The sequence below is a fragment of the Mirounga angustirostris genome, unplaced genomic scaffold (assembly GCF_029215605.1).
Source record: "Mirounga angustirostris isolate CCGP_5_RB_7025 unplaced genomic scaffold, mMirAng1.0.hap1 SCAF_1, whole genome shotgun sequence".
In the NCBI taxonomy this organism is placed as follows: domain Eukaryota; kingdom Metazoa; phylum Chordata; class Mammalia; order Carnivora; family Phocidae; genus Mirounga; species Mirounga angustirostris.
The window spans coordinates 65463576-65478693 of record NW_026991709.1 but is presented as its reverse complement, the minus strand read 5'-3'; the positions used below and the strand labels follow the sequence as shown (position 1 = coordinate 65478693).

The window sequence follows — 15118 nt, the reverse complement described above, 5'->3', positions numbered from 1 at the left end:
ACATCAGACTCCATGCTCAGTAGGGAGTCTGCTTGAGATTCTCTCCCTCTGCCCCTCCCTCCTGCCCACTATCTTTCTAAAATAAATAAATAAATAAATCTTTAAGAAAAGTTGTTCAGCGTTTCCAAAACCTGAATTTCTGCTCATCCCTCTAACTTTGATTGACCTGCAGCCTTATCTATTCCAGTTAGTAACAACTTGTATCTTTCCAGTTGTTCAATTAAAAAACGTTAAAGTCATACTACTGTCCTTCTCTTGTACCTTACATCCACTCAATCATCAAATGCTGTTTGTGCCACCTTCAAAATATATCCAGAATCTGAGCACCTTTTAAAATGGATTTATTTAAATTCAATTAAATTAGCATATACTGTATTATTAGTTTCAGAGGTAGAATTTAGTCATTCATCAGTTGCATACAACACCCAGGGCTCATTACTTCAAGTCTGCTCCTTAATGCCCATCATCCAGTTACCCCATCCCCCCACCCACCTCCTCTCCAGCAACCTTCAGTTTATTTCCTATAGTTAAGAGTCTCTTATGGTTTGCCTCCCTCTCTGTTTTTGTCTTATTTTCTTTTTCCTTCCTTTCCCCTATGTTAATCTGTTTTGTTTCTTAAATTCTACATATGAGTGAAATCATATGGCATTTGTCTTTCTCTGACTTATTTTGCTTAGCATAATACTCTCTAGTTCTATCCATGTTGTTGCAAATGGCAAGCTTTCATTCTTTTTGATGGCTGAATAATATTCCATTATATATATATATATACTACATCCTTATCTAGCCATCAGTTGATGGATATATGGGTTCTTTCCATATTTAAATCTGAATTTCAAATAAACAATAAATAGGTTTTTGTTTTTGCTTTTTACTGTGTGTCACATGTAGTATCTAAGATATACTGATACTAAAAAATGTTTACTGTTTATCTGAAATTCAAATTTAAATGGGTATCCTGTATTTTTATTTGCTGAATCTGTCAGCCTTTAACATCATCTCTAGTTGGTGCAATAGCCTCTTTACTGGTCTCCTGGCTTCTCCCTTCCCTTGCATCTCAAAATCCATCTTCAACAAAGCCACAGAAGTGATCATTTTAAAATTTAAGTCTGATCATGTCTCCTTTCTATTCAAAACATTATAATGAGGCCCCATTTAATTAGGAATAAAAGCCAAGGCCCTTACAATGGCCTATATTGGCTATTACTCATCTGACTTCATCTCCTACTATCCTCCTCACTACGCCCCACCTTGTTCCTGTTCTCCCAGTTACACTGACATCCTTATATGTGGGGCACTTAATTTTTTTAATTTAATTTAGTTTAAATTAATTAACATATAGCATATTTAGTTTCAGAGGTAGAGTTCAGTGATTCATCAGTTGTAAATAACATACAGTGCTCATTACATCATGTCCCCTCCTTAATGCCCATTACCCAATTACCCTCCCTCCACCTCATCCCCTCCACCAACCCTCAGTTGGTTTCCTATGGTTAAGAGTCTCTTATGGTTGGGGCGCCTGGGTGGCTCAGTCCTTAAGCGTCTGCCTTTGGCTCAGGTCATGATCCCAGGGTCCTGGGATCGAGCCCCGCATCGGGCTCCATCCCAGGGTCCTGGGATCGAGCCCCGCATCGGGCTCCCTGCTCAGCGGGAAGCCTGCTTCTCCCTCTCCCACTCCCCTTGCTTGTGTTCCCTCTCTCACTTTGTCTCTCTCTGTCAAATAAATAAAATCTTTAAAAAAAAAGAAAGTCTCTTATGCTTTGTCTCCCTCTCTGATTTTGTCTTACTTTATTTTTCCTCCCTTCCTCTATGCTCTTCTGTTTTGTTTCTTAAATTCCACATATGAATGAAATCATATAATTGTCTTTCTCTGATTGATTTATTTCACTTAGCATAAGACCCTCTAGGTCCATTCACATCATTGCAAATGGCAGGATTTCATTTTTTTGATGGCTGGGTAATATTCCATTGTGTGTGTGTGTGTGTACTGTATACACACACACACACACACACACACACACCCCACACACCTTCTTTATCCATTCATCTGTCAATGATATCTGGGCTCTTTCCATAGTTTGGCTATTGTGGACATTGCTGCTATAAACACTGGGGTGCACGTGCCCCTTCAAATTACTACATCTTCAGGGTAAATACCCAGTAGTGCAATTGCTGGGTCATAGAGTAGCTCTATTTTCAACTTTTTGAGGAACCTCCATACTGTTTTCTACAGTGGCTGTACCAGCTTGCATTCCCACCAACAGTGTAGGAGCGTTCCCCTTTCTCTGCATTCTCGCCAACATTTGTTGTCTCCTGACTTGTTCATTTTAGCCATTCTGACTGGTGGTATCTCATTGTGATTTTGATTTATTTCCCTGATGCTGAGTGATGTGGAGCCTTTTTTCATGTGTCTGTTGGCCTTTTAAATATCTTCTTTGGAGAAGCATCTGTTCATGTCTTCTGCCCATTTCTTGACTGGATTATTTGTTCTTTGGGTGTTGAGTTTGATAAGTTCTTTATAGATTTTGGGTACTAACCCTTTATCTGATAAAACATTTGCAAATATCTTCTCCCATTCTTTTGGTTGTCTTTTGGTTTTGTTGACTGTTTCCTTTGCTGTGCAAAAGATTTTTATCTTGATGAAGTCCCAATAGTTCATTTTTGCCTTTGTTTCCCTTGCCTTTGGAGATGTGTCTAGCAAGAAGTTGCTGTGGCCGAGGTCGAAGTGGTTGTTGCCTGTGTTCTCCTCTAGGATTTTGATGGATTCCTGTCTTACATTTAGGTCTTTCATCCATTTTGAGTCTATTTTTGTATATGGTGTAAGAGAATGGTCCAGTTTCATTCTTCTGCATGTGGCTGTCCAACCTTCCCAATACCATTTATTAAAGAGACTGTCTTTTTTCCATTGGATATTCTTTCCTGCTTTGTCAAAGATTAGTTGGCCATTGAGTTGAGGGTCCATTTCTGGGTTCCCTATTCTGTTCCATTGATCTTTGTGTCTGTTTTTGTGCCAGTACCATACTGTCTTGATGATTACAGCTTTGTAATAGAGCTTGAAGTCTGGAATTGTGATGCCACCAACTTTGGTTTTCCTTTTCAACAATCCTTTGGCTATTCGGGGTCTTTTCTGGTACCATACAAATTTTAGGATTATTTGTTCCAGCTCTGTGAAAAATGTTGATGGTATTTTGATAGGGATTGCATTGAATATAGATTGCTCTGGGAAACATGACATTTTAATAATATTTGTTCTTCCAGTCCATCAGCATGGAACGTTATATGTGAGGCACTTTAAAGCATTTGCTCTAGCTGTTCCCTCTGCCTGGAATGCTCTTCTACCAGATACATTTCAGCTAACTCCCTCGTCACTTTTTGTTTAAATCTCACCTTCTTCATAGCATTAGTTAAAAAGAAGAAAGAAATATTATTTTTGCAATATCCTAGCAATCATGAGAGAAATCCTTTTTTTTTTCTAACCAGGTATTCTTGTAGTAGATAGTAAATGTGGTTTTCTTTTTGATTCCAAGAAAACTGAAGAAATTCCCTAAACATACTTTTTCAATTGGGAGATACCAAGCAAGTGGCCAAGTTTCTGCCCTGCCATACATGTTCCCATTCTATTAAAACCATGTTTTTAGGATCCTTCTGGAAAGAAAATCTATGAATTTGTAATGAAGGACAAAAATCTTGTGCCACCTTCATGGATATTCAAAGAAAGACCACAGTACCCCTTGGTAGAGTGTAGGTCAATTGACAGCAACTTAATAAAAGAGAAGAACAATTTTATTTGACACAGTTTCAAAGTATTATATGACTAATATGTAAAATTGTTTCAAAATTTGGTAGCAACTCTTACTTGAGGCATGGGATACTGTCCTTTGTTCCTCCTTCACTAGCCACAGTGTTAGTGCTTCCGGAAAGACTCCTTGAAGAAGGAAGCTGGGATGAGAGATCTGGAAATGGAGGACTTGTTTCTGGTTCTGGGGTAATAATATCTTCAATATCATACTGAAGTCGTACCTCTAATGACTTAAAAAAAATCAAGTTTTAATTTAAGTCATAATAATAATCACATTAAAATTTCTGATAACTTTTTGGTAATTATTACTTTTTCAGTTTTAATTTATAGTAAAGTTGAAATATCCCAGATTGATTTAAATAGTGAAATACATGGAACATTCACTGGCATTCACAAAAAATGTAAAATATTTCTTAACTCTTCAGATTTATAAGAAAAATACCTACTAGCTGAGATAAAGTTTTTATATACTAAATACTCCTTTAAAGGTATAAATTACAACTCCATATATAATGAAATAAGAAATTGGTTATGGTTATTCCAGTGAAAGATAATAAATTGGATGTATTTACATACACATACATAACAAATTATTATTTGTACAAGTTTTTTAGTTTAAAAAAAAATTCTACTTTGAATTTGAATTTAGTAAAGGTTTTCCAAAATAAATTCTAATTTTTGTTTCATTAGCTTAGCTCAATTTCATTAGCTTGGTTAGAATTGCTTAATTGAAAAACATATGATAAACTGTATTAAAATAAAAAGATGACCCAAACCTTTTTTTAATCTAAAAATGTTTACAAATTAAGTACTTGATGACTGCATTCAATACTTTAATTAAAATTGATTTTATAACAAACATTTGCTTTACAATGTAAAAATCAGCATTTTTAGAAATTCAATTAATTAACATATAGTATATTATAGTTTCAGAGGTAGAGTTCAGTGATTCATCAGTCTTATATAACACCCAGAGTTCATTATATCACATCCCCTCCTTAATGTCCATCACCTATTTTCCCCATACCCCCAACCCCTCCCCTCTTTACGCAAACCTGTTTGTTTCCTATGGTTAAGAGTCTCTTATGGTTTGTCTCTGATTTCATCTTGTTTTATTTTTCCCTCCCTTCCCCTATGCTCTTCTGTTTGTTTCTTAAATTCCACATATGAGTGAAATCATATGATTAAAAAAATCAGCATTTTTGAAGCTGAAAACAAATGTCATTATGGGGTAGTAATATAGCAATATTACCAAATTACTGTCATAATTGTATTAAAAACTAAAAAAATCTATAGTGACTATAACAATTAGCAGTTATTGAGTGCTAACTATACCTAGACACAATGTTAATGATTTTATATAATCCTCATAAGAACCCTATGAAATTGGCATTATCATTTGTAATTTATTATTACTTTCCATTTTTCCATTTTATTTACACAGAAAATTATATGAGTGTATGAAACTTGGTCTTACCCAGACTCTACTATTGACTACTGGAGCCTTGTGACTTGCTCAGAGTCATGTAGCTATTTACTGGTAAAGCCAGAATTAAAATATAGGCTTATCTGACTCCAAAGATTGGGTGGGATTTTAACTCATATACTTTAACAGGGCAGTACTTAAATTTGCTGTTGAGGTAAAAACAGTTTTAGACAGGCCTTTAGTAGATAATCTTTATTTTCTGATAAAATGGTAAAATGGACTCAGTAGGGTAGGCCAATTATCTATAGATGCTTTAATTTTTATTTAATTTATCCTATGAGACCATAATTGAATAATTACTTGATGAGTTTAAAATTTAGATAAGGTACCCCATAATTATTTCCATCCTATAAAAATGTTGCTATCTAGAAAATTATTAAAAATAATCTTATTGTAGTTGAGAAATGATCACTTGTGGCAATTGACAAGAAAAAAATTTAATAAAGATATACAATAAAGCCTTCATTAATTTGACATTTATACATAAAGCAATGACTGTATAAATTCTATATACACATAATCCATTCTATTTAATAATACAAAGTTTTGGTAGAGAAATGTTTTTTTCATTTTAAGCCAAACTATTTTTCAATATGTTATACTAGGTAACAAGAATAATTCAAAATCCTATGAATTGGATTACTGGCCAAATACAGTAGTCTTGAAGGCTTAAAACCATACCAAACCCTAGGCAAAATCTATGATAATTGGTTTCTTTTAATAGCTTTAGCTGTAAGCATTAAATTTTTAAAAAACTTACCACTATTTCTGTTGTTATTTCATGTCTGCTGAATTTATAAATTATGACATATGCAGAAACTCCTGATACACAGAATATTCTGCTCTCTGGACACCAGTAAATCATCTGAATGGCATATGGATCTTCCTCTATAATTTCACATGTTGGTTTTCCTTCTCCCACCTTCTGTTTTTCAAACACTTTTGAAGTTTTTAGCTTGTACAGCATCTGCAGAGTTACTATAAGATATTGAAACATAGTTATCTTCTAATTTGAACTTAATTCCTAGATATTGTTGAAGCTTTTTCAATATATTTGTTAAAGCACTAAAATAAAACCCAAGTAGACAAAATAAATTACATGTTAACTAGGAAGCATTCAGTGTCATATATTCTTATATTACAGTTTAGCTGGATGGAGATTCCAGAGAAAAATAAACATTTATTGCACATATACTATATACCAAAGAATTTGTAGGTCCTTTGTATGCATTGTCTCATGTAATCCTCAGAAAAGTCCCATGAAGTGAGTATTTTTATCCTCATTTATTGATGAAAACACTGTGGCTCAGAAAGGTTACAATGGAAATACTGAACCTAATTCTTTCTACAGTTTTCCCCTTTGATTGCTACATGAGAGATTGAAGCTATTCTTAGAGAGTTTACTCTTCTCAACAAATTTCTAGACAATCCTTAAAATGAGAAACATTTGTAATTTACTAGCTAGTAATATTGAGAATCCAATAATCTGTAGTTATTTTAGAAAGAATCTTTTCCAAGTGGCTCTGTATTAGAAAAGGATCAGTTATAATTTTTAAAAACTCTGGGGATGGTGAATTGTTTTCAGGAATATTTATTTGGGGGAATATTTTTCCCTTATAGACCCCGATGATAACTATCCTATAAAAAAGTTCTGATTCTATAAAAGATCCTTAAGAGAATTTCTAAAAATCTGGGAATTGCTGTCAAAAATGCATAATCTGAAGCTAATCATGAGAAACGTCAGTCAAACCCAAATTGAAGATTCTACAAAAATAATTGGCCCAAGTCCTCAAAAATATCAATTTCATGAAATAAAGGCTCATAAACAATTCCAAATTGAGGAAAACTCAAAAGATGATAAATGCAATAAATAATCCTCGAATTTCTTTTATTATAAAAGATATTATTAGGACAATTGGTGAAAACTAAGTAAGACGTGGAGGTTAGATAATGTATTGCATCAGTATTAATCTCCTGATTTTGATAACTATAATTTGACTATGTAAAAGAATGTCTTGTTTGTAGGAAATATACAATGAAGTATTTTTAGGGCTGTAATGTAAGAAGAGATCACTGCAACTCACAAATGGTTACAAAAGCTATACATATATGTGAACATATGGAGAAGAGGGAGAGGGAGGAAGGTGGAAGAACAAATGTAGTATACACTGACATTTGGGGAACCTGGCTAAAAGCTATAGAACACTTCATGGTATTTTTTTGCAATTATTCTCTAAGTCTAAAATTATGTCAAACCGAAACATTTCGAAAATGGGTAAGGCATTAATTATACTAGGTGCTATAGCCTGCCTGCTAGGTCAGATGGGGTATCACTCCCATGATTATTTTATGTGACAGTAACAATGGTAAAAGGATATTGCAGACATAATTAAGGCCCCTAATTAGTTGACTTGGAGTTAGTCAACAGAGGTTATCCTTAATTGGGCTGACATAATCATAATTAAAAGAGGGACTGGTGCCCTCCCTGAGGTTAGAATGACACTCCCTTACCAGGCTTGAAGAAACAAGTTGCCATGAGTTATAATGCTACAAGAAAATTCTGCCAACTACCTGAGACTGAATGAGGACACTAAATCTCAAATGAAACAGCAGCCCTAGCCAAAACCTTGACTGCAGTCTCAGGCAACCCTAAGCAAAGAACCCAGCTAAACTGTACCCAAATTACTGACACACACAAACTGTGAGATAATATATAAGTACTGTTTTAAGCTGCTCAGTTGTGGTAATTTATTACTCAGCAAAGAAAACAAATACACATAAATAACAAACTCAGTTATTCAAATTCAGTGAAACCTTACTTCTGTACTGGACAGTATTCCTCAAAATTGGCAGACTAAGTGATATTTCTTCAATGACATCCACTAAATTGGAAATGCGTCCTTATAATTAGTTACAGTAAAAATGTTAAACATGTTGCAAACCTTAATCATTAGAATGTTAAAGTGTCTTCTCACATTTTAGAAGCTAAGGAGTGACTTTGAGGTCGTGTGAAAGGAACAATAATGTCACTATAAAATTGTGTTCTTGGAACAAAGTCAGATTTACAAGAAAAAGTTCATCCAAAGAAAATCTTTTGTCCTTTGGAATTTCTCCCTGAGCCATTGTTCTCTTGTGTGAGTTCAAAAAGGTGCCTCAAAATTCATGGTTTTACATATTTTAATCATTTTCTCTTGCTGATGGTTCACTCCACTGCTGAAAGAGTCTAGCTTACAGGCTAAGAGTATCACCAATATTCAACCTTCTTCCCTTTGCTTTTGTGTTTATCATGGTCTTACTCAGAAGCTGTTTACCTCTACAACTTCAACTATCACTTTTATGCTGCTTCTATATGACTGTCCATTTTTGACTGTTTTTCCTACCTGCTAGACACTTGGATTTTGTGGTGTGATTACAAAATTCAAACCTCTAGCACTCTCTTGTATTCCTCATTTCCAAAAGAGTTACCCATATCTTGCTGGTTACCCATCCTCAGAAACTGAGTCATTGCTCACTTACTATTGTCCTCCTATTCCTGACTACTAAAATCTTAACTATCTTCTAAAACTCACATTAAATATTACCCCATCAAAATACCCTTTCTGGATCTACCTGGTTCAAACAAATCTCAAATTTCTGGTAACAAACAGAATTTGAGTTATATTACATTTAGATTTCTTATTATACTGTTTGCCTTCTATTCATATATGTGCATTTCTTTATCTGATTTAGTAAATATAAGTTTTATGAAGGGTATATATGGATATAATCAAGTCTGAAATATCTTTGCATGCCCTTCAACACTGAAAAGACTACCTTATTCCTTAAATTATATAATTTTCAAACATCTTAAAAGAATTTTACATTTATCAAATCATTTCTTTTGATTCATACAAGGCTTGGTAGACAAGTAGAAAAGTGGACTAGTGAGATTAAAAAAAAAACTTCTCCAGGACAAGAGCTAGAGGTAAAGGAAATTCCTTCAACTGACTTAATCTGACAAAGTTTGGTACTTTTTTCAACATACCTTACTTTTTGTAAATATAATGGGTTACTGATAGTGAATTCAGTCCAGTTTATATTATAAAGGAAAAGTATAGTAGAGATAGTACTTTAAACTTATTTAACATAGGAAATGGATTTTTATAACATAGCCATATATGCATGCTAAAAATGTATCTGAAATATTAGTTGTCCAGACTAAAAAGTGGTGATGGCTCTGAGTAAATATTAACCAAGTATTTTCTGTTATAGAACAAGAGACTTAAAACTTACTTGCAGAAGCATCCCAAAATTTTATTGATCCGTCTGCATGACTAGATAAAAAATACATTAGCATTAATTACAGTAAATTTAAAAAATCATAATCATTCTAAATGTATAAAAACTTGAGTTATTGCTAAAATTTGATTAAAAACCCCATTCTAATGAGAACTCATATATGCTAAACCATTTCCAAGCTCATGGTTGTGGTTTACTTTTTAAACAATGCACTAAAATCTAGATTTAAAAAAGAACAATAGATTTTACTGTAAGAAGATTTTATGTTGAATAGAGAACAATGAAAACTGGCTTGAATGAACAATATATTTTTATATAAAATTGTTTACTCTCAATAAAAAATACCTGATTTAATTTGGTTACATTAAAATAATTTTGAAGTCAATATCATAGTGAAATTAAAGTTAAGCTTCAAAATATAAAAAGCAAATCCTTAAAGTTATCTAGAGTTGTATCATTATTTGGCAATAACATAATGGTAATTCTATAATATCTAATCTAGAAATAAAAAGGATAGAATAATTCCAACATTTTATTAGTTCAGCTTTAACCTGACACCAAAACCAAAAAAGAAAATTACAAAACCTTATTCCTCAAGCACAGGTATAAACATTGTCAATAAAATATTAGCAAATCAAATAAAAAACATAGAAAGGATAATAAATCATGACTAAGTTGCAGTTCATCCTAGGAATGCAAGAGTAGTTAAACATTAAAAAAATCAATCACCATATTGTTATTCATCATACTGACAGATTAAAGAAGAAAAACCATATGATCATCTCAATAAAAACAAAAAAAGCATTTGTTTCTACCTTTGGCTATTGTGAATAATGCTTCTATGAGCATTCATGTACAAGTTTTGTATATACCTAAAAGTGGAAGTGCTTGGGGGTTATATGATAATTGTTTAGCTTTTTGAGAAATTGCCAAACCATTTTCCTTATCAGCCTCACCATTTTACATTCCCACTAGCAATGTATGTAGTTCTAATTGATCTATATCCTTGTCAACACTTGTTATTTTCCTCTTTAAAAAAATTTTAGCCATCCTAGTGGGTATGAAGTGGTACACATAATTGTGGCTTTGATTTTCAGTTCCCCAATGACTAATGATGTTAAGCATATTTTCATGTGCTTGTTACCCATTTTGTAGACTTTTTTGAAAAAGTCTACACAAGTTCTTTGCTCACTTAAAAGTGTTTGTCTTTCTATTGTTAAGGTCTAAGAATTATTTATATATTATGAATACTAAACCCTATCAGATATGATTTGAAAATTTTTTCCAACTCAGTGTTGTCTTCACCTGATGATGAAGACCATTTTATCTATTTTTTCTTTTGTTATTTATGCTTTTGGTATAATATCTAAGAAACTTTTGCCATAATCAAGGTCATGAAAGATTACCCCTTTGTTTTCTCTTTGAACTTTATAGCTTTAGCCATTAATTCAAATCTTTCATCATATTTCAGTTAATTTTTGCATATGGCATGATGTAGGAGTCTAACTTTATTTTTTTGTTTTGTTTTTACTTAAATTCTAGTTAGTTAACATAGAGTGTAATATTAGTTTCAGAAGATTTTAGTGATTCATCACTTACATATAAAACCCAGTGCCCTCCTTAATACTTGTCACCCATCAAGCCCATTCCCCCAAACAACCTTCCCTCCAGCAACTCTCAGTTTGTTCTCTATATTAAGAGTCTCTCTTATGGTTTGCCTCCCTCTCATTTTTTCCCCTCCCCCTATGTTCATCTGTTTTGTTTCTTAAATTCCACATATGAGTGAAATCATATGGTATTTGTCTTTTTCTGACTTATTTCACTTAGCATAATACACTCTTGCTCCATCGATATCAATGCAAATGGCAAGATTTCACTTTTCTATGGCTGAGTAATATTCCATGATATATATATATATATATATATATATATATATATATATATATATACACACACCACATCTTCTTTATCCATTCATCAGTCAATGGACATTTGGGCTCTTTTCATAATTTGGCTATTGTTGATAATGCTGGTATAAACCTCGGGGTGCATGTATCCCTATAAATCAGTATTTTGGTCTCCTTTGGGTAAATAGTGCAATTGCTGAGTCTTAGGGTAGTTCTATTTTTAACTTTTTGAGGAACCTCCATACTGTCTTCCACAGTGGCTGCACCAGTTTTCATTCCCACCAACAGTGTAAGAGCAATTCCCTATTGTTGCATCCTCACCAACATCTGATGTTTTCTGTGTTAATTTTAGCCATCTGAAAGATGTGAGGTGGTACCTCATTGTGGTTTTGATTTGTATTTTCCTGATGAGGAGTGATGTTGAGCATCTTTTCATGTGTCTGTTAGCCATCTGGATGTCTTTGGAAAAATGTCTGTTCATGTCTTCTATTTCTTAACTGGATCATTTGGTTTTTTGGGTGTTGACTGTGATAACTTTACAGATTTGGGGGAGGGTCTAGCTTTATTCTTTTGTATGTGGATATCCAGTTCTCCTAGCAACATTTGTTGATGAGATTATCCTTTCTCCCATTAAATGGTCTTGGCAGACTTATAAAAAATCAGTCATAGATGTATGATTTTATTTCTGGAATCCCAATTCTATTTCATTAAATTATATATCTAATCTTATGACATTACCACACAGTCTTGATCACCATAGCTATGGAGGGAATCTTACAATTGGGAAGTGTGAGCCCTTCAACTTTGTTATTTTTCAAGATTATTTTGACTATTTGTGGTCACTTGCAATTTCATCAATTTTAGGATAACCTTTTTCATTTCTGCAAAAAGGTTATTGGGGTTTTGACAAGGATTGTAGTGAATCTCTACATCATTTTGGGATATTGCCATCTTAACAATATTAAGTGTTACATTCTTAAACATGGGATATAATTTGATTTATTTTTGTATTTTTTTATAGATTTTATTTATTTGACACAGAGAGATAGCAAGAGCAGGAACACAAGCAGGGGGAGTGGGAGAGGGAGAAGCAGGCTTCCCGGCGAGCAGGGAGCCCGATGTGGGGCTTGATCCCAGGACCCTGGGATCGTGACCTGAGCCGAAGGCAGATGCTTAACGACTGAGCCACCCAGGTGCCCTATTTTTGTGTTTTTAAATTTCTTTCAGCAATGTTTTATAGTTTCTGGTGTATAAACTTACTTCATCTCCTTGGGTAAGTTTCTAAGTATTTTATTTTACTTTTTGATGCTATTATAAATGGAATTGCTTTCTTAATTTCCTTTGTGAATTGTTCATTGTTAGTATATAAAAACACACTAATATATATAAACGATTATAACATCTGCAAATAGAGCTAATGTTCTTCCTTTCCACAGTAGATGCTTTTTATTATTCTTGCCTCTTCTGGATAGAATTTTCAGTACAATACGAAATAAAAGTAGCAAAAGCCAGGATTGTTGTCTTGTTCCTGATCTCAGAGGAAAAGCTTTCAGTCTTTCACCATTGAATATCATGTTATCTGTGGGTTTTGCAAAAATGCATTTTACCAGATTAAGGAAGTTCCACTTCAGGCAAAGGAAGTTCCTCAGTTATCTGAATGTTGCTGTTGTGGTTTTAAATCATGAAAGGGGATCTGTCCAATGCTTCTTCTGTAAGAGATGACCATGTTTTTCCTTCTTTCATTCTATTGATGTGTTTATTATGTTGATTTGTGTATGCTAAAATACTCTTGTGTTCCTAGAATGAATCTCACTTGATCATGGTTTATAATTCTCATAATAATATGCTACTGGATTCCATTTGCTAGTGTTTCATTGAGTACACTTGCATCTATATTCATAAAGAATATTTTTGCCTAGTTTTCTTTTCTTGTGATGTCTTTGGCTTTGGTGTTAGGGTAATGCTGGCCCTATAGAATGAGTTAAAATGTGTTCCCCTCTATTTTTTGGAAATGTTTGAGAAGCATTTGGTGTTACCTCCTTAAATGATTGGTAAAATTCATCATAAAGCAATCTGATCCTGGCCTTTTCTTTGATGGGAGGTTTTGATTACTGATACAATCTCTTATTATAAAGTTGTTCACATTACCTATTTCTTCTTGAGTCACCTTTGGTAGTTTGTTTCTCAGAATTTATCCATTTCATCTAGGTTATTTACTTTGTTGGCATAGTTGTTCATAATATTCTTTTATAACCCTTTTTTAGTTAAGTAAGGTTGATAGTATCATACTCACTTTTAATTCTAATTTTAATAATTTGAGTGTCACTTTTTTCTGAGTCACTATAGTTACTCAGTCAATTCTGTCCATATTTTGGTTTTGTTGAGTTCTTTTATTGCCTTTCTGACCTCTGCTTTGCTTATCTGTGCTTGAATTTTTGTTACTCCTTACATCTGCAAGCTTTAGTTGTCTTTTCTTTTTTTCCCCCAGTTCTTTGGATGTAAAGATAGGTTATTGATTTGAGAACTTTTTCCTTCCTTTAATGTAGGCAGTATAGCTGTAAATTTCCCCCTGGGTATTGGTTTTGCTACAAGTCTTTACTTTTTCTTTTTATTCATCTCAAAGTGTTTTCCAATTTCCCTTGGGATTTCTACTTTGGTCTATTGTTTAAGAGCATGTTACTTAATTTCCACATATTTGTGACTGTTCCCATTTTCTTTCAGTTATTACCTACCAGTTTCATTATATTTTGGTTGGAGAAGAAACTATTGTTTCAGTCTTCCTACATTTAGTGAGACTTGTTTTGTGGCCCAACAACTGCTCTGTCCTGGAGAATGTTACACGCACCTTTAAAAACTATGTGTTCTTTGTTTTTGTTATTGTTGTGTTGAGGGTTCTATATATTGTCTCTTAGATTAATTTATAGTGCTGTTCAAGTCCTCTGTTTCCTTAGTGATATTCTATCTAGTTTTTCCATCTGAAATGTTCTTCCTTTTATTGAAATTATTATTGTAAAACTCTTTCCTACTTTAATTCTGTCCATTTTTGCTTCATATATCTTGGAGTTCTGTTATTGTATGTATATGTTTATAATATACACATATACTATGCATTTGATCTTTCTATCAATATATAATCTCTTCTTCGTCTCTTATAACAATTTTAGACTTAAAATCTATTTTGTCTAAAATTAGTATATCAACAAAAAAATAAAGGAAATAAGAAATTAGTATAGCCACTCTCTGCCTTTCTTTAATTTATTGTTTGCATGGAACATCTTCTTTCAATCTTTTCATTTTCAACATATTTTTGTCTTTGTAATTAAAGTGTGTCTCCTGTAGAAAGCATACAATTAAATCATGTATTTTTACCCATTCTGCCAATCTGCCTTATAATTAGAGAGTGTAATTCATTTAATGGAAGTATTGAAAAGGAAGGACTTCTGCCATCTTGCTATATATTTTCTATATGTCATATCTTTTTTGTTGTTCAGTGCCTGCAAGACTGCCTTCATGTTTAATTATAAAAAAAGTACCATTTTGCTTCCTTTCTTGTTTCTTATTTAATTTTCTGTATATATTTTCGTTGTTTCTTTAGTGTTACCCTGGGCATTAAAGTTAGCCTCTTAAATTTATAACAATGTAGTTTGA

General features: G+C 33.0%; 1 protein-coding gene across 1 annotated transcript in view; it reads right to left on the bottom strand.

The window, feature by feature from the left end:
- The window catches only part of STXBP5L (syntaxin binding protein 5L), a 429885-nt gene that overhangs the window by 119299 nt on the left and 295468 nt on the right, over positions 1 to 15118 (bottom strand). Inside the window, exons 15-17 of the mRNA XM_045902962.2 lie at positions 9558 to 9598; positions 6046 to 6263; positions 3857 to 4029 (exon numbers count right to left, since the gene is read on the bottom strand). Coding sequence (XP_045758918.1) covers positions 3857 to 4029; positions 6046 to 6263; positions 9558 to 9598 — 432 coding nt within the window. The remainder of the gene's footprint in view (positions 1 to 3856; positions 4030 to 6045; positions 6264 to 9557; positions 9599 to 15118) is intronic.